General features: G+C 38.4%; 1 protein-coding gene across 1 annotated transcript in view; it reads right to left on the reverse strand.

Annotated features, from left to right (window-relative positions):
* Window positions 1-23,471, reverse strand: part of BLTP1 (bridge-like lipid transfer protein family member 1) — a 179,832-nt gene that overhangs the window by 38,125 nt on the left and 118,236 nt on the right. Inside the window, exons 55-62 of the mRNA XM_054717761.1 lie at window positions 17,107-17,204; window positions 16,291-16,476; window positions 14,914-15,082; window positions 13,210-13,421; window positions 11,902-12,100; window positions 2,859-2,918; window positions 1,454-1,680; window positions 192-322 (exon numbers count right to left, since the gene is read on the reverse strand). Coding sequence (XP_054573736.1) covers window positions 192-322; window positions 1,454-1,680; window positions 2,859-2,918; window positions 11,902-12,100; window positions 13,210-13,421; window positions 14,914-15,082; window positions 16,291-16,476; window positions 17,107-17,204 — 1,282 coding nt within the window. The remainder of the gene's footprint in view (window positions 1-191; window positions 323-1,453; window positions 1,681-2,858; window positions 2,919-11,901; window positions 12,101-13,209; window positions 13,422-14,913; window positions 15,083-16,290; window positions 16,477-17,106; window positions 17,205-23,471) is intronic.

Raw genomic sequence — 23,471 nt, forward strand, 5'->3', positions numbered from 1 at the left:
AGGTTTTCAGGCCTAACTTGATCACTAATGGATGCAGGATCTCAGGCAAACTGCCACACTTCCCTGGCCTTGCTCATCTCATTTATAAACTAAAAGAGTTGTATTGGTCCACACAATCTCTCCCCACATTTAAAATTTGATGATTCTATCATTAGGGAGGACTGTATTAAGTGAAAAAGCATGGTACATACTTAAGATCGTCTATGACTTTGGCTTGTTCATTCAGCTCTCTGATATCCACTATTCGCTTCATCATTTTTCTGCCTCTCAGATCTCCTGGCTGGCTACAAGATGCTCCTTGTCTTCGATATTCTACAGCTTCCTGAAAAAATCAAAGCACAAATGTTAGTATCACCCAGTGGTCACACAGCAAATCTACACTATCACAAAAATGACACAAATCAAAGAAGCATGCAAAAATCAAAGGCATCTACATTAAGTATGATGATTGGAATTCTCCAGTGATTGGTATCCCTTCGTTTTCACAGAAATCTATTTAGTTACCACCTACATTTCCCCATGAGTGAGCTCTGCACACTTTCAAATGGGCCTGGCCTGACTGTGGGGAGCCCCCCAGCTCTGGCTCACACAAATACTCTGCAGGAACAGAATAGCGCTGGTGTGGGGGCGTCAGGCCTAGCAGGTGGTTTACAAGTCGCTGCCCAAAGGTGAGCTTGTGGCCATCTCCACTTACTGAACTTCCATCTGAACTCTAAACAATAAACAGTAACATCAATTTTTTAAAAAAATGTCTTTCTAAAAACAAAAGTATTTCATGATACAATGGTTAAAAGATAGTTTAAAAATATTTTAATCAATACCAAAATGAAAGCAGAGACTTTCGTTTTAACTATCAAATAATTTGATACTATAAAATGTACAGTAGAGATGGAAATGCATATTTCTAATTATATATATTTTGTGTGCATGTATATACTTTGCTTTTGAGCTTCATTTTTTTAACATCTTTATTTAGCTATAATTTACATGCATAAATTACACCTATTTCAATTGTACAATTCAGTGGTATTTAATATATTTACAAAGTTATGCTCATCACCACAATCTATCAGAATATTTTCACTACCCCCCAAAATGGAACCTTGTAACCATCAGCAGCCTCTCCCAGTCCCCTCAGGAGCCCCCAGAGGCTCCCAGCTTGAAGAAACCACTGATTTACATTCTGTCCCTATGGATCCGTTGCACTTTCAGAGTTAGTATGTCATCTGTTGGTTAAGGCACAAGTTGGTTGACAGACATTATTATGGAACAAGGAATCAAAAGACAATATTATGACATTAAAAACAATGTTATGAAATGTAGACACAGGAACCACCAGTCCCTTCCTTCCTGCACAATTAGAAATCACAATATAATAAGTAACACTGAGTTAGTAATAGCCCATCTCATGGTAAGAGCCAGTTGGGAAACGTCCTGCAGTGAGTGTACGTACAGTGTGGACAGTGGGAGACATAGTGTCCACTTCGTCCTCGTCTGACAGGTCACCGATGTTCATGGAGGTCAGATCAGCCATGTCATCTATGACCTCCTCCCCAGTCAGTGTGGTCAGAGTGTTGCCCAGAGCGTTCAGCCTTTTGCCAATGTTCGGGTCCATATGCACATCAATGCCACACATTTTCCACAGCACATTCAGTGTCCAGGTCCCAGCACTACTGCTCTCTGTGGGAATACAGAAGTGGCATTTCTGGGTAGTCTTGAGTGTAGCTACTTAAATATTTCAGGAATAAAGTGGATGATGGCCTATGGAACACCAATGTCCGTCAAAACACGGCCCATGGCACCGAGTCCCCAACTGTCCAGTGTGCACATGTCTCCTCGGTGCAGCACCTGCTCCTGGGGACTGTGGATTCCCCCTCACTTCAGTCCCTTCACACGCTACAGTAAGAACAGGCATGGCCCTCCCTCACTAGCCAATATTAATTAGATGATTAGACTGGGTGAGGGGCAGTGTTGGAAAAATAAGAACCCTCCCCCAGATTAGTGAGATCGGTCCTTCCCTGTTGATGAGGGCCCCGGCTCCTGAGCTGCTGGCAGCCTTGCTTCCCGCCACGTCAAAAGGGTCCTCAGTGAGAAAACAAAGCACCCGTGGAGAAGATGTGGAGAAGACGTGATGAAGACGAGAGCTGGAGTCCTACTGACATGGACCTTGTTCCCAGCGTCCCTCAACTGATCTGGCTCCTTCTCTTCACCCAGACAGCCAGTCCCAAGTTTAACTGTGGTCTGAAAATATCCTGCTATTGGTCCCCCCTTTGGGTTAAGTTAGCTTGAGTGGCTTGTTGACACTTATAAACAATAGCCCTAACAAAGACTTTAGTGTGACCTTTCTCTCCACATGTATGTTAACCTCAGTCATCACCTTTCCTTCTAACGTTACTCTGGAAATGTCCTGACCTGTCAGTCCTCTGTCAGTGGGGCCCATCGCCTTGCTGCTCTCTAGGACAATTACTCAGGATGAGCCCTGAGGCTAGGTTTGGGGAGGACAAGAGGGACAGTAAGGAGGGAAAGAAATGTACTGACCTCAACAGCTCCCACCCTCTCAACAGTTAAGAGCCCTTCTACAGATATCTCCCTTTAGCTTACTCTAATTTATACCAAGCAAAATAATAAAAATTTACACAGGCTATCATCTTAGTTAAGACAGCTAATTCCTTCTGTAATTACCTCCTATCTGGTTTCCCAGGGTTTTCTGCTCCCTCTTTCTCCAAAGTATCCCCTTGACCAGAGTAAGTTTAGTTAAAAGATACTCTCACATTAATATAAAGGCTGAAAGTACATATAGATAAAGGCAGGATTCTCCCTGACACATGTAGTAAAAGTAATTCCAAATGTGAACCTACCAGCAGCTGCCTGTCCTGTAGTCCGGGAACACACCTCATAGGTGCCATCAGGAACCACACCTGCACAAAGAGCACACCAAAAAGAGCAACGAAATTATGTTTTTGATAAAATATTGCATTCCACTTTTTCACCCAAAGAGCATCACCTACATATGAACAGAATCACCAGCTTCTCAAGGTTTCCATTTCTAATCTGTAGAATGAAAAGTCTGCCTCAAATGACGCGTAGTATTTATGACATATCTCAAAGTATTTTATTCTATAATTTTAAGAATTCAGCTGCAGTTGTGTGTGATTTCCTTATCTGAGTGACAACACCTGGCTGACTCTGAAGCTCTGGTTTCTGGGTGCTATGACAATCTGTGCCATCAGGAGTGAATGGCACTTTAAGAATGCAAATGGTTTAAAAAATGACAACTAAGAACTGCCACTTTAGGTCACAGACATGACTTATCAGCTTTGTCTTTTCCTTATGATGTCAAACTCACATGGTAATAGACCTACCCTGGAACATATCTGACTTGAACTCTGAAACAGTTACTACCATTAGCATTAATTGATAATGTCAGCTTCAAAAAAGAGATTAACTAAATTGGCAATTTTAAACAGTAAGGGATATAGTATCCTTGAAACAACTTTTAAACAAAGTAAAGTCTAAAGACAGAATCAAAATCATTTTTCAGTAAGCCTTAATGGAAACTAAATTTCAATCTAAACCTAACAGTATATACATCCATTTTAAATGAAATGTCCTTTTGTGATTCACTCTGTATCTTAAATTGGTAGTCAAATGTTACCCAAATCTGAGTTGTAGGAAAATTACAACTTACTTGGGGAGAAAGGGTCTATTTGTTAAGTGACAATTTTTATTAGGTAGTTTTCATTTTTAAGATAGCGCCAAGGACTTTAAAATCTAAATTACATTTTTCAACCATATGTTACCTGTGCCTCACACATAATGATAAAAACAAGAAATAATTAGATCTTGTTTCAGGGTAAAAGATCACCCAATGCACCTTATAGTCAAGGTCATAATTCAGAGCAAAAGAAACCTAGATTACCCTTTCAAATCTAAGAATGCCATAATGAAAAGGAAACCCTTTAAAATTTGACTAACATAAGAGGTCAAGTGAAAGCAAAAACTAGTAAGTAAAAAATAAGACACAGGGTAGCTAAGTGGATAAGAAAACATGACCCATATATCTACTGTATACAGGAAACCCACCTTAGAACAAAGGACTCACACAGACTAATGGTGAAGGAATGGAAAAAGATTTTTCAGGAGAATGGAAATGAAAAAAAAGCTGGGGTAGCAATACTTATATCTGACAAATTAGATCTTAAAGTGAAGGCCATAACAAGAGATAAGGAAGGCCACTTCATAATACTAAAGGGAGTAATCCAACAAGAAGATATAACTCTGGTAAACATATATGCACCCAATACAGGAGCACCCAAATACATAAAAAAAACTTCTGGAGGATATCAAGGGAGAGACTGACAGCAATACAGTCATAGTAGTGAACTTGATTACCCCACTAACACCACTGGTCAAATCCTCTAAACAAAAAAATCAGCAAAGAAACATCAATCCTAAATGACACACTAGATCATGTGGAATTAATTGGCATCTTCAGAATATTCCACCCCAAAGCCAAAGAATATATATACTTCTCAAGTGCACATGGGTCATTTTCAAAGATAGACCATGCAAAGTCTCTTCAAATATAAGAAGACAGAAATCATATCAAGCATCTTCTCAGATCACAATGGCATAAAACTAGAAATCAACTACAATAAAAACAAAAATCAAACACCTGGAGGCTAAATAGCATGCTATTAAACAATGATTGGGTTACCAAAGAGATCAAAGAAGAAATAAAAAGCATCATAGCAACAAATGACAATGAAAACACAACAATCCAAAATCTAGGGGACACAGTGAAAGCAGTCTTGAGAGGGAAGTTCATAGCTCTGCAGGCCTATCTCAAAAAACATGAAAAGATGGTAATAAATTATCTAACCCTACAACTCAAAGAGTTAAAAAGAGAGCAACAAGAAAAGCCCAACATAAGCAGAAGGAAGGAAATAATAAAGATGAGAGCAGAGAGAAATGACATAGAAACCAAAAGAACAATATATAAGATCAACAAAACCAAGAGTTGGTTCTTTGAAAGGACAAACAAGATTGATGAACCTCTAGCCAGGCTCACCAAAGCAGCAAAGAGAGAGGACCCAAATAAACAAAATCAGAAATGAAAGTGGCTAAGTAACAACCATTCCCACGATTATGTAATAATTGTTTCACAAACGATTATGAAAAAATACTATGAACAACTCTATTCCAACAAATCAGAAAACCTAGATGAAATGGACATATTCTTAGAAAAATACAAGCTCCCAAAACTCAATCAAGAAGAATAAAAAACCTGAACAGGCTGATAAATACCAAAAAATTGAAGCAGTGGTAAAAAAATCTTCTAGCAAACAAAAGCCCTGGTCCAGACAGCTTTACAGGGGAGTTCTACCAAGCATTCAAAAAAGAACTAAAACCTATCCTCCTCAGACTATTCCAAAAAATTTAAGAGAAAGGCACACTTCCAAGCTCTTTCTATGAAGCCAATATTACCCTAATCCCAAAACCAGATAAAGACACCACAAAAAAAGAGAACTACAGGCCAATAACCTTGATGAACATAGATGCTAAAATCCTCAACAAAATTCTAGCAAATCAGATTCAGCATTACATTAGAAAGATCATACATCATGACCAAGTGGGATTTATTCCGGGGATGCAATGATGGTACAATATCTGCAAATCAATAAATGTGATACTTCACATAAACAAACTGAGAGACAAAAATCAAATAATCATATAAATCAATGCAGAAAAAGCATTTGACAAAATTCTAACACCCTTTCTTGATAAAAACTCTCAGCAAAGTGGGAATAGAGGGATAATACCTCAACATAATAAAAGCCTTATATGACAAACCTACAGCCAAAATCATACTCAATGGACAAAAGCTAATAAACTCATTTCCCCTAAGAACGGGAACAAGACAGGGATGCCCACTTTCACCACTCCTGTTTGATATAGTACTGGAAGTGCTAGCCATAGCCATCAGACAAGATGAGGAAATAAAACACATCCAAATTGGAAAAGAAGAAATAAAACTGTTCTTACTCACATATTACGTGATACTATACATAGAAAACCTCAAAGACTCCATCAAAAAACTACTGGACCTAATAAATCAATTTGGCAATGTAGCAGGATACAAAATTAACCCCCAGAAATCTATGGCCTTTTTATACACTAATAATGAACTCACAGAAAGAGAAGCAAAAAAATAATAATAATAATAAAACAATCCCATTCACCATTGCACCAAAAAAATTAAGATACTTGGAAATAAACTTCACTAAGGACGTAAAAGCCCTGTACTCGCAAAACTACAGGACACTGAAAAAAGAGAGAGAGGAAGACATAAACAAATGCAAGAACATACCATGTTCATGGATTGGTAGAATCAACATCATTAAAATGTCCATACTATCTAAAGCAATCTATAGATTCAATGCAATCCCCATTAAAATACCAACTGCGTATTTCAAAGATTTAAAACAAACTCTCCAAAAATTCATCTGGAATAAAAAAAAGACACCGAATAGCCACAGCAATCCTGAGAAAGAAGAATCAAGTTAGAGGGATCACAATACCAGATATCAAGCCATATTACCAAGCCACCATTCTCAAAACTGCCTGGTACTAGCACAAGAACAGACATATAGACCAATGGAACAGAACAGAGAACCCAGAAACTGACCCAAGCCATTATGCTCAATTAATATTTGACAAAGGAGGCAAGAGCATACAATGGAGTCAAAACAGTCTCTTCAATAAATGGGGCTGGGAAATTTGGTCAGATACATGCAAAAAAATGAAACTAGATCACCAACTTACACCATACACAACAACAAACTCAAAATGGCTAAAGGACTTAAATGTAAGAATGGAAACCATAAAAATCCTACAACACTCCATAGGCAGCAAAATAGCAGACGTATGTTGTAGCAATATCTTTACAGACACAGCTCCTAGGGCAATGGAGACTAAAGAGAAAATAAACAAATGGAACTACATCAAATAAAAAGCTTCTGCACAGCAAAAGAACCATCAACAAAACAACAAATGGGAGAATATATTTGCCAATGTTATCTCCAATAAGGGTTTAATCTCCAATATTTACAGAGAACTCATACAACTTAACAAAAGGAAGATAAATGATCCAATCAAAAAAATGGGCAAAGGATCTAAATATAGACATTTTTCAAAAGAGGGCATTCAGAAAGCCAAGAGATATATGAAAACATGCTCAAAGTCACTAATCATCCAAGAGATGCAAATCAAAACAACAATGAGGTACCACCTCACACCTGTCAGAATGGCTATCATCAACCAATCAACAAATGACAAGTGTTGGGGAGGATGTGGAGAAAAAGGAACCCTTCTTCACTGCTGGTGGGAATGCAGACTGGTGCAGCCACTGTGGAAGACAGTATGGAGTTTCCTCAAAAAGTTAAAAATGGAATTCCCATTTGACCTAGTAATACCACTTATAGGACTATATCCCAAGAAACCGGAAACACCAATCAAAAAAGATATATGCACCCCTATGTTCAGAGCAGCACAATTTACAATAGCTAAGATTTGGAAACAGCCTACATGCCCATCAGCAGATGAGTGGATTAAAAAACTGTGGTACATCTACTATACTATGCTGCTATAAAAAAGAAGGAACTTTTACCATTTGCAACAGCATGGATGGAACTGGAGAGCATTATGCTAAGCGAAATAAGCCAGGTGGAGAAAGATAAATATCACATGATCTCACTCATATGTGGAATATAATGATCAACATAATTTGATGAACAAGAATAGATCCAGAGACAAATGGTAGGGGATGGGGAGAGGGTTAGAGAGCAACCAAAGGACTTATATGCATGCATATTAGCATATCCAATGGACACAGGCACTGAGGCAGTGGGGGCTTGCCTGGGAATGGCTGGGGGGGGGGGGTCAATTGGAGAAAAAGAAGACAAATGTAAAACTTTTAGACAATAAAAAAGGGGGGTAGTCAGCAGCTCAATGGTTAGAGGGTCAGTCCTCACTGTTTGTTCAATTCCTGGTCAAAGGCACATACCTTGGTTGCAGGTTTGATCCCAGTCCAGGTCAGGGCACATGTAGGAGGCAATCAATGTGTCTCTCTCACATCAATGTTTCTCTCTCTTTCTCTCTCTCCCCCACTCCTTGCCTCTCTTCCACTCTCTCTAAAAATCAATGGGAAAAAAATACCCTCAGGTGAGGATTTAAAAAAGGGGGAGGAGGAGTAAAAAAAAGTTAGAAATTTCCACTTCCAAGAAATGGGAGAGAATCTTTAAAATTAAGTTTTTAAAAAAGATTATATAAATTTATAGAATACAGAGCCATGATGAATTAATATGGAATGTGAAGATGTTTAGAGCAGATCTGAATCCTGAAAGTGAAGAGCAGGAAACCTACTAGGCTCTTACCCAGGATTCCTGTGGTCTTTGCAGCAGAGACAAAGTACCAAGTTGGACCAACCACTATTATGAACCCAAAATGACAATTTCATCTCTCATGAGCGAATGCTACCCAGGTGTTAACAGAGAGCTTGGAATCTTTCAAACTTCATGATTTATGTAATTTCCTAAGTTCATGTTAATGAAAAGAGTCTAACCTTTACTATCTACTTATGTGGTCCTTTGAACTCTTCCTACTTTTTAAAAATAAGATTGGCCATTCTAATTTTACTGCAGTTCTCAAAAATAAAACCACATTATCACCTAGAGAGGAAATTAATTGGGCCATTTTTTTTCCAGGGCAGAATTTTAAAATGATCAGTAAGCTGCCCAACCAGCATGGCTCAGTGGTTGAGCGCTGACCTATGAACTAGGAAGTCATGGTTCAATACCAGGTCAGGGCACATGCCCAGGTTGTGGGCTTGATCCCCGGTGGCGGGTGTGCAGGAGGCAGCCAATCAATGATTCTCTCTGATCATTGATGTTTCTCTCTCTCTCTCTCTGAAATCAATATAAATATATATTTTTTAAAAAGATATCCTAAGGCATACTCCTACTTTTCTTATTTCTCTTCCCTATACTCAACTCTTTTTTAAAAAAATATTACGTTAGTTTTATGTAAGTACTAGGGTCCCGGTGCATGAAGATTCGTGCACAGGGGTTGAGGGGGGCCCCTCAGCCCGACTTGCACCCTCTCCAATCTGGGAGCCCTCAGGGGAGCCCTCTCCAATCCGGGATTTTCTGTCTTTGCAATCATATGCGCGAATTGTCTGAGACCCCAACCCAGTTTGGTTTGTTGCTCACAGAATAATAGAGGCATTTCTTTTTTCTTTGCTTCATTGGTGGAGATTTCCTGGAAGTTTTAGGATATCTCCCCTTTAATTTTTCCTAGATACTCTGATTTTACTTATGTCTCTCACCTTTTCTTTCCCTCCATCCCCCACCGCAATAGTAACTTGCTCCAGGCTCACTTTGCTTTAGTGCCTAGAACAGTAATGGCGAACCTATGACACACGTGTCAGCACTGACACGCGTAGCCATTTCTGATGACACGCGGCCACATGCTGAGGATGAAACATTTGCTGCTCCTGAGGATGAAACATTTGCGACTAGAGTCTTGGAGTTAGTTTTTTCCTCAAAGTGACACACTACCCGAGTTATGCTCAGTTTTTTGGCGAAGTTTGATACACCAAGCTCAAAAGGTTGCCCATCACTGGCCTAGAAGATCCATCTGCAACCAGAACTACGATTCCCAGCATTCCTGGTGCTCTCCGAGCTCTGGGCTTCCACTTCCGGTCCTGAGGCTACCACCAGAACTACTATTCCCAGTATTCCTGGTGCTTCCTGCACTCTTGGTTTTCCCTTCCTGCTCTGACTCCATCCCATGGCCTCCAGCTCTGCCAAGTCCTCCAAGCCACCAGCTCTCCCTCTCTGCTCTCCGTCTGGCGGCTTGGGGAGCCAAGTTCCCCAAGACACTCCACTCTCCGCCAGCTCTCCTGCTCTGCTCTCTGTTTGGCGCCTGTGTATGCAAATTAACCCTCCATCTTTGTTGGGTAAATTTGCATACTCACTCCTGATTGGCTGGTGGGCGTCGTGTAGGTATGGTCAATTTACATGTTTCTCTTGTATTATATAGGATACTTACTATTAGTAAAAACTACAAAGTCATAAACTAAAAAAAAAAACAGAACTGGAAAGAAGATTTTCTTCCACTGCAGAGGGAAAAAACTGCATAAACAATGGCATACCACCTTCTGAGAAATAATCAAGCATTAATTTTGATTTACAAGATTGGATGAGAAATTTTAGTTCACAACCTTTCATTCTTCAAATATAATTTACCATCATTATTCAGATTAATGATGCTTTAAGATGGTTATAATATTTAAAATATTAAAATGGATAAAATAAACCCCTAAACCTTCAAAATAGCATATACACATAGGTTTAGTTATCCCCAACCTTGAATGTTATGCAATCGAAGGAATCACACCATTTATGCTCTGTATCCCACAAATCTGGATGTGTGGACTTATTCATGTCAGCATTAATCAAGACAGTCTTCTTGCTCCTAGTTATCTGCAACTGTTCTATGTTACATGATGAACTGGATTTTATACTTTCTTTCAAGATCTCCACAGAAGAAAGGTGCTTTATCTGGTCACTTATGAGTCAATTATAGAAAAAATCAGGGAGTGAGCAAACCTTCGAATGCTAAACCATCAACAAGAACGACTACCTGGTTTACTCACCAACACTGCTAAAAGTTGTAGTTTTTCACAAAAATGTTCCAAAATTTTGAATTAGCCCTCATTTCACAAAGTCCAATAATATTTCTATATCTGAACATCCTTTACTTTAATAAGCGAAGACATACTAGTAGGTTGTTTTTGTTTTCTCTTTTAATTTTTAGAAACCCTCAAGTTCTTCTATATATATAAAAGGCCAGTGATCATAACACTGTAACGACTGGTCGCTATGACACCCACTGTGGCCAGCAAAGTGGCCCAATTAGGGGATGGAGCTGGCCAGCCAACCTCCCGCGGCCCCTCCCCCTTGCCAGCCCCACCCCTGATTGGCCCACCTCCCCCTGATCGGCCCGCAGCCCCTCCCCCTGGCCGGCCCCGACCCTGATCACCACCCCCCCTACCCCAATAGGGGATGGGCTGGCAGCCAACCTCCTGCAGCCCCTCCTCCCGGCCGGCCCCAGCCCCAATGGGCCCTCTCCACCCTGATTGGCCCGCAGCCCCTCCTCCAGGCCGGCCCTGCCCCTGAACACCCCCCCTACCTCAATAGGGGGTGGGGCTAGCCAGCCAATATCCTGAAGCCCCTCCCCCCAGCCAGCTCCACCCGATCGCATCCCCCTACCCAAATAGGGGGCAGGGCTGGCCAGCTAACCTCCTGCAGCCCCTCCCCCACCGCCCCACTCCAGATGGCCCCCACCACCCAAATCAGGGGCAGGGCCAGCCGGCCAACTGCCTGCAGACCCTCCCCCAGGCCAGCCCCACCCCCGATGGGCCCCCATCACCCCATCGGCCATGGCCCCTCCACCCAGCCAGCTCCACCCCCGATCAGCCCCCCTTACACCAATCAGAGGTAGGGCTAGCCGGCCAACCTCCACCGGCCTCATTCGGTGGTGGGGCCAGCCAGCCCATGACCCACAGCCCCTCCCCAGGACTGGCCTTTCCCCAATTGGTCCCCCCACCCCAATCGGGGGTGGGGCCCCCTGGCTAATTGCCCGCAGCACCTCTCTCCAGCTGGCCCAGCCCTGATCAGGGCCCTGATCGGGGCGGGCCTGCTGGCCAACCTCCCACCGTCTCCTCCTCCCGACAGGCCCAGCCCTGATCTGCCAATTGGGCCAGGCCAGCCGGTTGGACACCACCTGTGCACGAATTCGTGCAGGGGGCCTCTAGTACAGAAAATAAAAGACACTCACAGGCATTCATTACTAGATCCCCACGGATTTCTGGCTTCCAGTCATCCCACGACGTTTCAAAGCCATCAGCAAAACGGATGCAGAAGTTTTTGAAATGCCCTTTACTAACCAGAGACTCGGAAGAGCAAGCAGTGATGAGAGTGCTTTCAATAGTCAGCACCAAGGCAGAGCCAGTGTCCAGGTCTCCGCTGTGATTGGACTGCAAAATACATTAAAGAGGAAACAAGACAAAAGGTGACAACCTTTAAATATGGAAATGCTCATAAGATTCCTGGAAACAAAAATCCATAAAGGGGGAAACCCAGAAAGCTTCACTGGAAAGTAGCTTAGAAAGATGCCTACTTTAAAAATCAGATTACTTAAGTGAAATGCATTTCCATGTGCTTTTTGTTTTAAACTAAATTTGCAAAAGGCTAATTATCTGCTTTTCTATTTCAAGCTTCTGTTTTCGTGTGGGAAAAGTTTGTTCTTTGCATTCTGAGAACAAATGTTGGTGTGGGGCCCTCCTGAGTCCATACATCACATGATTAAAGGTTACCATTCAACTCCTGAGATACAAACACAGCACATGGTGTCAATCTTCAACCCAGAGTTTCTGTTTTGTTTTTAATATACTTTTTATTGATTTCAGAGAGGAAGGGAGAGAGAGAGAGACAGAAACATCAATGATGAGTGAGAATTGTTGATCAGCTGCCTCCTGCACGCCTCTTACTGGAGATTGAGCCCACAACCCGGCATGTGCCCTTGACCAGAATTGAACCTGGGACCCTTCAGTCTACAGGCCGATGCTCTATCCACTGAGCAAAACCAGCTAGGGCAATCTAGAGTTTACAAAAAGATAAATTCATTCAACAACTGCTTACAAATTATTTAAGATAAATTATAACAGTAAAATAAAGGCCTCTGTATTTATTTAATTACAACTTCTTGGTCTGACAGGGTTTCATAACCTTTTCTTTCTCATGCACATGTGCATACAAATGTGTGTTCCTGAGAATTAGTCCCAAAAATTATAAAGACAAAATTCTTGTTGCTTATAGGTCAAGGTCAAAATTAAGAGTTATCAGATGGGTATCAATCTCATCACTACGCTGAGGCACATCAGAGTGTGCAAATCTCATGAGAATCGCCTTTAGTACACTGTAGATGAATGAATAATGGTTGAAGGAGTTCGATCTTACTTGCTGTTTACTAAACTCAAGTTGTAAACTGCTCTCCTAAGAAATCCATTGTGATACTCTGTATACCTAGAAATGGTGAGTAGAGTTGCCTGGTTCTTAGTGTTAGATGAAAACTTGAATTCCGTACCTGTACAGCACTTGTGATAGGCAGGCAAATTCCCAGATCGTTCACAGTGAGCTGCAGGAAGAGTGTCCCGAAGGCCTGGGCAGAGGTTTGTTGGATTCCGGGGAGCATATCTACTACTTCCTTTGTAGCCATGTGAATGTCCTTATGTAAAGCCATTCGTTGTTCATTCCAGTTGTCATAGGCTGCCTTATAGTTCAGCCAAAACAACACAGCTTTTGGTGATTTAGGCAGGGAAGAAAGAAAATTTCTTTAAAAAAAACTGTAAAGCAATATGGCAAGTAAACCTCAATAGCTGAAAAATTCCACCAATTAGTAAAAATTACTCCCAGAAAATAGTAGCATTAAGATTGAAAAGGATCTAAGATGATATGGTCAACTTGACAAATGAAACCAAGAAGCAAAAAGCAGACAATTGAAAAATGGCAGAAGGAAGAAGATAATCCAGGTCCATTTATTCATTCAACAAACTGTTTGTGAAATGCCTGTTACAAGCCGGGCACTGGGATGGGAGAACAAATGAAAAGTAGTCACGGGCCCTGACCCTGCAGTGCTTACTGCTACTAATGTTAAAAAATTCCTGGAGGACAGATGCAGAATACTAGAAGTATACATTGAAAAGATGGGCTTTAGAGAAGAGGTCAAAGACATTTAAGTGTGTAAAAGAATGAATTCTAAGGAAAACCTTTATTTAATGCAGTGCATAGAGGGAGCCTAAAGAGGAGATGAAGAAGGAAGGGCCAGAGAAGAAGGAAAAGCAAATGTCAGTCAGGAACACAAGGAGTAGAAAGTACTTTAAGGAGTTGCTGAAAGCTGACAAGAGGCTGGTAAGATGAGAAGTGAAATAAATAGGCACTGGATCTAGAAAAATAAAATGTTATCCATGACATTACCAGAAGGAGTTTTCTAACAAACTAATCTTATCACCAGCCAACACCTACCACCAATTTAAATCTTAAACATCTTGCTAAATGGTTCTTAGTTACTTTTAAAACACAGTTCCAACGTATTTGCCCAATATGCATTATTTAGATCCACTCTATCTGCTCAGCCTTATTTCCATTATTTTCTTTCAGGAAAGCTGGTGCTGTATTTTCTTAGACCTCTGTGCTCATATTCCTTCATTCAGGTTCTCTCTCATTTGGAAAATATTTACTCAGTTCCTGCTATATATGCCATGGACTGATCTAGACCACTGGATACAAAGGCAAATAAGACAAGCTTTCGTTTCCTAGTCTCCCTGGTGATCTCTTAACTCCAAGTTGAATCTGAAGAATTGGCGTCTCCTCTAAGCAGCACAGGTGAAGGTAGAGACTCCCTGACCCCCTAGAACATGGATCTCTAACTCTGCTGAGTCTACTTAGCTCCTCCCACAGGGCTGAGAGTTCCTGGAGGGCAGGATACTGTTTTCCATATTCAGATTCCACTTCTAGACAGCACACAATCAATGTTTAGAGTATAAGCAAATAAAGACTTACCAAACCAAATGGGTACATTTGTTACCCAAACTAAAAAACTCAGCATTACAATCCATGTAGAAAGCAAATAACTTTAACAAGTAAAATGACTTTAAAAATTGAAGGGAATAAGCAAGAAACTGTTGGGATGCCCCCATTTTAGATTTACACTGGTGAACTACAGTGATTTTTATCTGATGTCATTCCCAACAGTTCTAAATCCAACAAGAAAGTCTTGCCTGACTCTCACCTCTGTCAAAGGCCACCGGCTGCGCATACACGATTGGTCTATTCAAGGTAATAAGCACAGCTTCCCTATCTGAAGAGCCACTGATTTCTTCTCGGAGGGCATTTCTTAATCCAATTCTGGTTTTAAAATAGGCAACTTGATGAAAATCAGAACCAGCTTCCTCATAAACCTAAATTAAAAGTTCAATAAAATCAAATAGTGGAAAGTGTTTTAATAAAAGAAACTAAAAGTTTTAACATCATTAATGGTTTTATGCACCAAAACAACTACAGTATATTTTTCTCAATTTCATGCACCAATAATATATACCTTATGCTATACCACAAACACCTGAAATCAATATAAAATATGAATGGGTATTTAAGAACTAAATGGAAAGTCAAACATCAACTTCGTACAAAATCGAGCATGAGGTCCATATTCTGAACAACAATGTATTAAATGTTTCATGATAATGAGATCCTCACTCCTCTCAAAATGTTTTTATTTGAACAAATTAACTGTTTTCCTAAAGATGACAAGAAATTTTTGTTCATTTATTCCTTCCACATATTCTTTAATATAGGCAACTCAATTCTGAAAGTGTGACTGATACTCATTTAATCAATTCTTCAAGTCACAGAAGGGAAAAGGTTAAAATCTACATAATTTTTAGCAAAATAAAAACAAGACACCAAAAACTCTACGAGTTGTGAATATTAACTTTTATAAAATACAGTCTGATTTACTGCTGTGTATGCATATATATGTTTTACAACATATATGTTTAACATTACAGTATGCAAAACTTGCCAATATTACAGCACAACTGAGAAACTTAGTAACATTTTTTAAAAATATATTTCATTGAGTTTTTTACAGAGAGGAAGGGAGAGAGATAGAGAGGTAGAAACATCGATGAGAGAGAAACATTGATCAGCTGCCTCCTGCACACCCCGTACTGGGGATGTGCCCGAAACCAAGGTACATGCCCTTGACCCTTCAGTCCGAAGACGTCAGCTCTATCCACTGAGCCAAACCGGTTATGGCAAAACCTAGTAACATTTTAAGAACTCACCAATCTTAGCACAAAGCATTGAAATAAAAACAATGTTTAATAAAATAAAGAGAAATTATAAGCACATACTTGTGAAGATACTGGATTAAGTTTCACGTGATTGCATTTGCACTAAACTATAACAATATACCACCAAAATACTCAATGAAATACCAAGGTAAAATTGTAAAGACCTTAATAAATTAATTTTCATTAGAATTTACAATCAGAAATTTTAGCAACTTAAAATATTTTCATAAATATAGTGATATTTCAAGTAGTTGAAATTGATGTGCAAAATGTAAAGGCTACAGTTCTAATGTCAACACATTCTCACTCACCTGATGTTTGACAATTTGTCCTAATGCCAGATTCAAATCTACTTGGCATTTACCAAATAGTTTCAGATAGCTGCTGCTTCCTGGTAAGGCTTTGGTTTGAAGTCGGTTCGAAAGTTCTAGTTCAATCAATCCAGTTTCAAATCTCACAGCTCTCATTGATGGAGTTGTAGCTGTGACTTGAATACCCTAGCAGATTAAATGTTAGAAGGAAAAAAGGACTCTTAAGTCAACAATGTCCACCCATTCCAATGAAAACTTTTGATACGATAAATAAAATGGAATGTTTTAAAACACACATAGAATGTCTAATAAACTGATAAAACAGCCAACATTCTTTACTTTCTCATTAGTAGGAACTCTCTTTAGCTATTAAATTTCATTTGAGTATTTTGTATTAAAAATCTAGACTGTTCATGGGTTAATTATAAATACATTATAATTAAATAAGTATTTGGTAAGAATAATTTTATTTTTATGAACTTTAATGTCTTAGATATTGGAAATATTAAGGTTTCTATTAAGGTATTACTGTTAATTGGACAAGTGCACAAAATATTTCTGGCAGGTTGATCTAAATGTTCTGCATGGAAAGATAACCAAGGCTCTTTAAAATGCAGAAATATGTGCATACTGAAAAAATGCAAATAGGAAAAGGTCCTAGATAATAGTCAATTGTAAAGGATTTTCTTTAGTGGATATACTTCATTGCTATTCTCCATCTGGCATATTTATGTCTCATATGAATTTTCTATAAAAAGCAGGCATTAATTAATTTGAAAAATCCTTCTAAGAGTAATATTCTTATTGCTATGTCACCTTAAACTGCAAGTTGAGGGAATACAGTAGAATCTTAGGCTTCTCTCCATCCGCTGTCCCATCGTGTTCATTCCAGAGAGGAATCGGTTGCTCCCCGCCTAAAAGAGGTTAAAATAATTGAGATATTGGTATAATTTCTTTAAAAGAAAAATTTCTATTTTGTGCATTAAAAAAACAACAACACATAAAACAGTTATTTTCTTTTGACTGAGTATTAAACCAATGTTTTTAGCAGGTTACTTTCACTGAGGCAGATGTATATAAGCCAGGGATAATCCATAGATACTTCTTAAGGACATTTTATAAGGACTAAATTAAAACATTATCTGAATAATAAAACCAAAAGTGATTATACATGCCATAAAATGTATTTGAGGCAAAAAAGTAAACTAAACTAATTTCTTCAATCAAAAATGTGAACTTTGTTGTTTATATTTTAATGTGCAAAAGAAAAAATAATGTTGAGAAATAAAAAATAAGGTAATACACATTAACAATAAAGAGTGTGACAGCAAAGATTATTGTGCAAAGTTTTTTAAATGAGGACAGGAGACCTTGGAGGTTAAGTTCCTATTAATAGACCCTTTGTTGTCCAGGCAATGTGGTCCACTCAGGCAATAACATCCTAATATTTTAATATATAACTTCTATATCTACTTCTCTTTCCTTTTATGAACTTCTCTGCATGCTTATTTTTCCAATATCCTATCTTAAAATGATCCATCTTTCTGTTTGTATGTTGAGTTCATTATCAGCCCAGAGAGCATACAGATGGGATAGAAGTTTTTTCCTTAGATGCATCAAAAGAGCCAAGAAACAAACAGATAAAAGAACAGTTTTTGTTTGCTTAAGATAAAAATTTAATCTTTTATGGGCTTTCAAAAAAGCCATAAAAAAGAACTATTTTTTTTTCTTTTTTAAAGAAACTCTTGCACTTATAACAATATGGAGGGACGTTGATGGTATTATGCTAAGTGAGATAAGTCAAACAGATCACTTAGAAGTGGAATCTAAAAAAAAAACCAAAAAACAACTCACAAATACAGAAAACAGATTGGTTTGTAGCTAGAGGGGAAGAGAGTTGGGGGATGGGCAAAATGGGTGAAGGAGGGCAAAAGGTACACACTTCCAGATATAAAATAACTAAGTTCTGAGGATGTAATGTACAGCATGGTGACTTTAGTCAATAATATTGTACTGCATATTTGAAAGTTTCCAAGAGAATAAATCTTAAAAGTTCTCATCACAAGAAAAAAAATGATAATTTTGTATGATGGAGGGTAACTAGATTAATTATGGTCATCATTTCGCAGGGTATATAAATATCAAATTATGCTATACTCCTGAAACTAATATAATGTTATATGTCAATTTTACCCAAAAAAAGTCCATTCATAAAAATTCTATTTGTCTTGTGTTGATCTATCACTACCTTGAATATCTTTTATTTGGTGCCTGAAAAAAAATTTATTGTTTAAAGTATTACAAATAGTAATACATATGTCTCCATTTTATCCCCATTGACCTCCCCCCGGCTTCCCCTACCCCCCGGCACATGCCCTCAATGCCCCCTCCTCCAGTGTCTTGCATCCACTGGTTATGCTTATATGCATGCATACTGTCCTTCAATTAATCTCTTTCACCCCCTCCCCAACCCCCTGCAGCCATCCTGCTATAATTGATAGTCTGTTCGATGCTTCTTTGCCTCTGTATCTATCTTTTTGTTGATCAGGTTATAATGTTCTTTATTATCCATAAATGAGTGAGATCATGTGGTACTTTTCTTTCATTGACTGGCTTATTTCACTTAACATAATGCTCTCCAGTTCCATCCATGCTGCTGCAAATGGTAAGAATTCCTTCTTTTTTATAGCAGTGTAGTATTCCATTGTGTAGATGTACTACAGTTTTTTAATTCACTCATCTGCTGTTTCCAAATCTTAGCTATTGTAAATTGTGGTGCTATGAACATAGGGGTGCATATATCCTTTCTGATTGGTGTTTCTGGTATCTTGGGATATATTCCTAGAAGTGGTATTACTGGGTCAAAAGGCAGTTCCATTTTTAAATTTTGGGGGAAACGCCATACTGTCTCCCACAATGGCTGCACCATCTGCATTCCCACCAGCAGTGAATAAGGGTTCCTTTTTCTTCACATCCTCGCCAGCACTTGTCATTTGTTGATATGTTGATGATAGCCATTCTGACAGGTGGGAGGTGGTACCTCATTGTTTTGTTTGCATCTCATGAATGATTAGTGGCTTTGTGATTGTTTGTTTTTTGATTAGTGACTTTGAGCATGTTTTCATATGTCTCTTGGCTTTCTGAATGTCCTCTTTCGAAAAGTGTCTATTTATGTCCTTTGTCCATTTTTTATTGGATTGTCTTTCTTTTGTTAAGTTGTATGAGTTCTCTGTAAATTTTGGAGATTAAACCCCTATTGGAGATAACATTGGCAAATATGTTCTCCCATGCAGTGGGCTTTCTTGTTGTTTTGTTGATGGTTCTTTTGCTGTGCAAAAGCTTTTTATTTTGATATAGTCCCATTTGTTTATTTTCTCTTTAGTCTCCATTGCCCTAGGAGCTGTGTCTATAAAGATATTGCTACGACATACGTCTGCTATTTTGCTGCCTATGGAGTGTTGTAGGATTTTTATGGTTTCCCGTCTTACATTTAAGTCCTTTAGCCATTTTGAGTTTGTTGTTGTGTATGGTGTAAGTTGGTGATCTAGTTTCATTTTTTTGCATGTATCTGACCAAATTTCCCAGCCCCATTTATTGAAGAGACTGTTTTGACTCCATTGTATGCTCTTGCCTCCTTTGTCAAATATTAATTGAGCATAATGGCTTGGGTCAGTTTCTGGGTTCTCTGTTCTATTCCATTGGTCTATATGTCTGTTCTTGTGCCAGTACCAGGCAGTTTTGAGAACGGTGGCTTGATATCTAGTATTGTGATCCCTCCAACTTTGTTCTTCTTTCTCAGGATTGCTGTGGCTATTCGGGGTCTTTTTTTTATTCCAGATGAATTTTTGGAGCGTTTGTTTTAAATCTTTGAAATATGCCATTGGTATTTTAATAGGTATTGCATTGAATCTATACATTGCTTTAGATAGTATGGACATTTTAATGATGTTGATTCTACCAATCCATGAACATGGTATGTTCTTGCATTTGTTTATGTCTTCCTCTATCTCTTTTTTCAATGTCCTGTAGTTTTACGAGTACAGGTCTTTTACGTCCTTAGTGAAGTTTATTCCCGGGTATCTTAATTTTTTTGGTGCAATGGTTAATGGGATTGTTTTTTTCATTTCTCTTTCTGTGAGTTTGTTATTAGTGTATGAAAAGACCATAGATTTGTAGGTGTTAATTTTGTATCCTACTACATTGACAAAGTCATTTGTTAGGTCTAGAAATTTTTTGATGAAGTCTTTGGGGTTTTCTATGTGTAGTTATCCTGTCATCTGCAAGTAAGAACAGTTTTACTTCTTTTCCAATTTGGATGTGTTTTATTTCTTCTTCTTGTCTGATTGCTAGGGCTAGTGCTTCTAGTACTATGTTGAACAATGAGCATCCTTGTCTTGTTCCTGTTCTTAGGAGAAATGGGTTTAGTTTTTGCCCATTGAGTATGATGTTGGCTGTAGGTTTGTCATATAAGGCTTTTATTATGTTGAGGTATGATCCCTCTATTCCCACTTTGCTGAGAGTTTTTATCAAGAAAGGGTTTTGGATTTTTTTCTGCATCAATTGATATGATTATGTGATTTTTGTCTCAGTTTGTTTATGTGATGTATCACATTTATTGATTTGTGGATATTGCACCATCCTTGCATACCTGGAATAAATCCCACTTGGTCATGATGTATGATCTTTCTAATGTAATGCTGAATCTGATTTGATAGAATTTTGTTAAGGATTTTAGCATCTATGTTCATCAAGGATATTGGCCTGTAGTTCTCTTTTTTTGTGGTGTCTTTATCTGGTTTTGGGATTAGGATAATGCTGGCTTCATAGAAAGAGCTTGGAAGTGTGCCTTCCTCTTGAATTTTTTGGAATAGTCTGAGGAGGATAGGTTTTAGTTCTTTTTTGAATGCTTGGTAGAACTCCCCTGTAAAGCTGTCTGGACCAGGGCTTTTGTTTGCTGGAAGATTTTTTTTTATCACTGTTTCAATTTCTTCAGTAGTTATTATTCAAGTTTTTTTATTCTTCTTGATTGAGTTTTGAGAAATTGTATTTTTCTAAGAATATGTCCATTTCTTATAGGTTGTCCATTTTGTTGGGATAGAGTTGTTCATAGTATTTTTTCATAATCATTTGTATATCTGTGGGATTGTTACTTCACCTCTTTCATTTCTGATTTTGTTTATTTGGGTCCTCTCTCTTTGCTTCTTGGTGAGCCTGACTAGAGGTTCATCAATCTTGTTTATCCTTTCAAAGAACCAGCTCTTGGTTTTGTTGATCTTTTGTATATTTTATTTTTTTTTTTTTTGGTCTTTATGTCGTTTATCTCTGCTATTATTATTTCCTTCCTTCTGCTTATGTTGGGCTTTTCTTGTTGCTCTCTTTCTAACTCTTTGAGTTGTAGGGTTAGATAATTTATTACCATGGTTTCTTGTTTTTTGAGGTAGGCCTGTAAAGCTATGAACTTCTCTCTCAGGACTGCTTTGTCTGTGTCCCATTAATTTTGCATTGTTGTGTTTTCATTGTCATTTGTTGCCATGATGCTTTTATTTCTTCTTTGATCTCTCTGTTAATCCAGTCATTGTTTAATAGCATGCTATTTAGCCTCCAGGTGTTTGATTTTTTTTAATTTTTTTTATTGTAGTTGATTTCTAGTTTTATGCCATTGTGATCTGAGAAGATGCTTGATATGATTTCTATCTTCTTGAATTTGAAGAGACTTTGCCTGTGTCCCAATATATGGTCTATCTTTGAAAATGACTAATGGCACTTGAGAAGAATGTTTATTCTGTGGCTTTGGAGTGGAATATTCAGAAGATGTCAATTAATTCCATCTGATCTAGTGAGTCATTTAGGATTGATGTTTCTTTGCTGATTTTTTTGTTTAGAGGATTTGACCAGTGGTGTTAGTGGGGTAATCAAGTTCACTACTATGACTGTATTACTGTCAATCTCTCCCTTGATTTCCTCCAGAAGTTTTTATATGTATTTGGGTGCTCCTATATTGGGTGCATATATGTTTACCAGAGTTATATCTTCTTGTTGGATTACTCCCTTTAGTATTATGAAGTGGCCTTCCTTATCTCTTGCTATGTCCTACACTTTGAGATCTAATTTGTTAGATATAAGTATTGCTACCCCAGCTTTCTTTTCATTTCCATTCGCCTGTAAACTCTTTTTTCATCCCTTCACCATTAGTCTGTGTGAGTCCTTTGTTCTAAGGTGGGTTTCCTGTAGATAGTAGATATATGGGTCATGTTTTCTTATCCACTCAGCTACCCTGTCTTTTGATTGGGGCATTTAATCCATTTACATTTAAAGTTATTATTGATAGGTACTTTTTTGTCCCCACTTTTATTCTTTATGTCTCTGTTCCTTCTTCGCTTCCTATTTCTTCTTTTAACAGCAGACCCTTCGCTTCCTATTTCTTCTTTTAACAGATAACCCATAGATACTTCTTAAGGACATTTTATAAGGACTAAATTAAAACATTGTCGGTGAAGTTCCTGATTTCACCTTCAATTTTGATTGATAGCCTTGCTGGGTACAGTATTCTTGGATTCAGAACCTTCCTTTGCACGATTTTGTATATTTCATTCCATTCCCTTCTGGCCTGATGTGTTTCTGTTGAGAAATCATTCGCTAGTCTGATGGGGGATCCTTTGTAGGTAACTTTCTGTCTCTCTCTGGCTGCTTTTAAGATTCTTACTTTGTCATTTATGTTTGCTAATTTAATTATAATGTGCCTTGGCGTCGGTCTTTTGGGGTTCATTTTGTTTGGGTCTCTGTGAGCTTCTTGGACTTGTGTGAGTTTTTTCTTCCATATATCCGGGAAGTTTTCTGTCATTATTTCTTCAAACAGGTTTTCTATTCCTTGCTCAGTTTCCTCTCCTTCTGGCACCCCTATTATGTGGATGTTGTTTTGTTTCGTGTTGTCCCAAAGTTCCCTTAGGCTCTCCTCCTGTTTTTTAAGTGTTTTTTCTAGTTGCTGCTCTGCTTGGGTATTTTTTCCTACCTTGTCTTCAAGCTCACTGATGCAGTCCTCCACTTCTGTTGATGCTTTCTATTGAGTTCTTTATTGCAATGATATCATTTTTCATTTCTTCTTGGTTCTCTTCATTTCCTCTCGGTTCTTACACATATTGTTGAATTTGTCTTCCAACTTTTTCAGCAACCTTATGACCATT

This window comes from Eptesicus fuscus, chromosome 6 (assembly GCF_027574615.1).
Source record: "Eptesicus fuscus isolate TK198812 chromosome 6, DD_ASM_mEF_20220401, whole genome shotgun sequence".
In the NCBI taxonomy this organism is placed as follows: domain Eukaryota; kingdom Metazoa; phylum Chordata; class Mammalia; order Chiroptera; family Vespertilionidae; genus Eptesicus; species Eptesicus fuscus.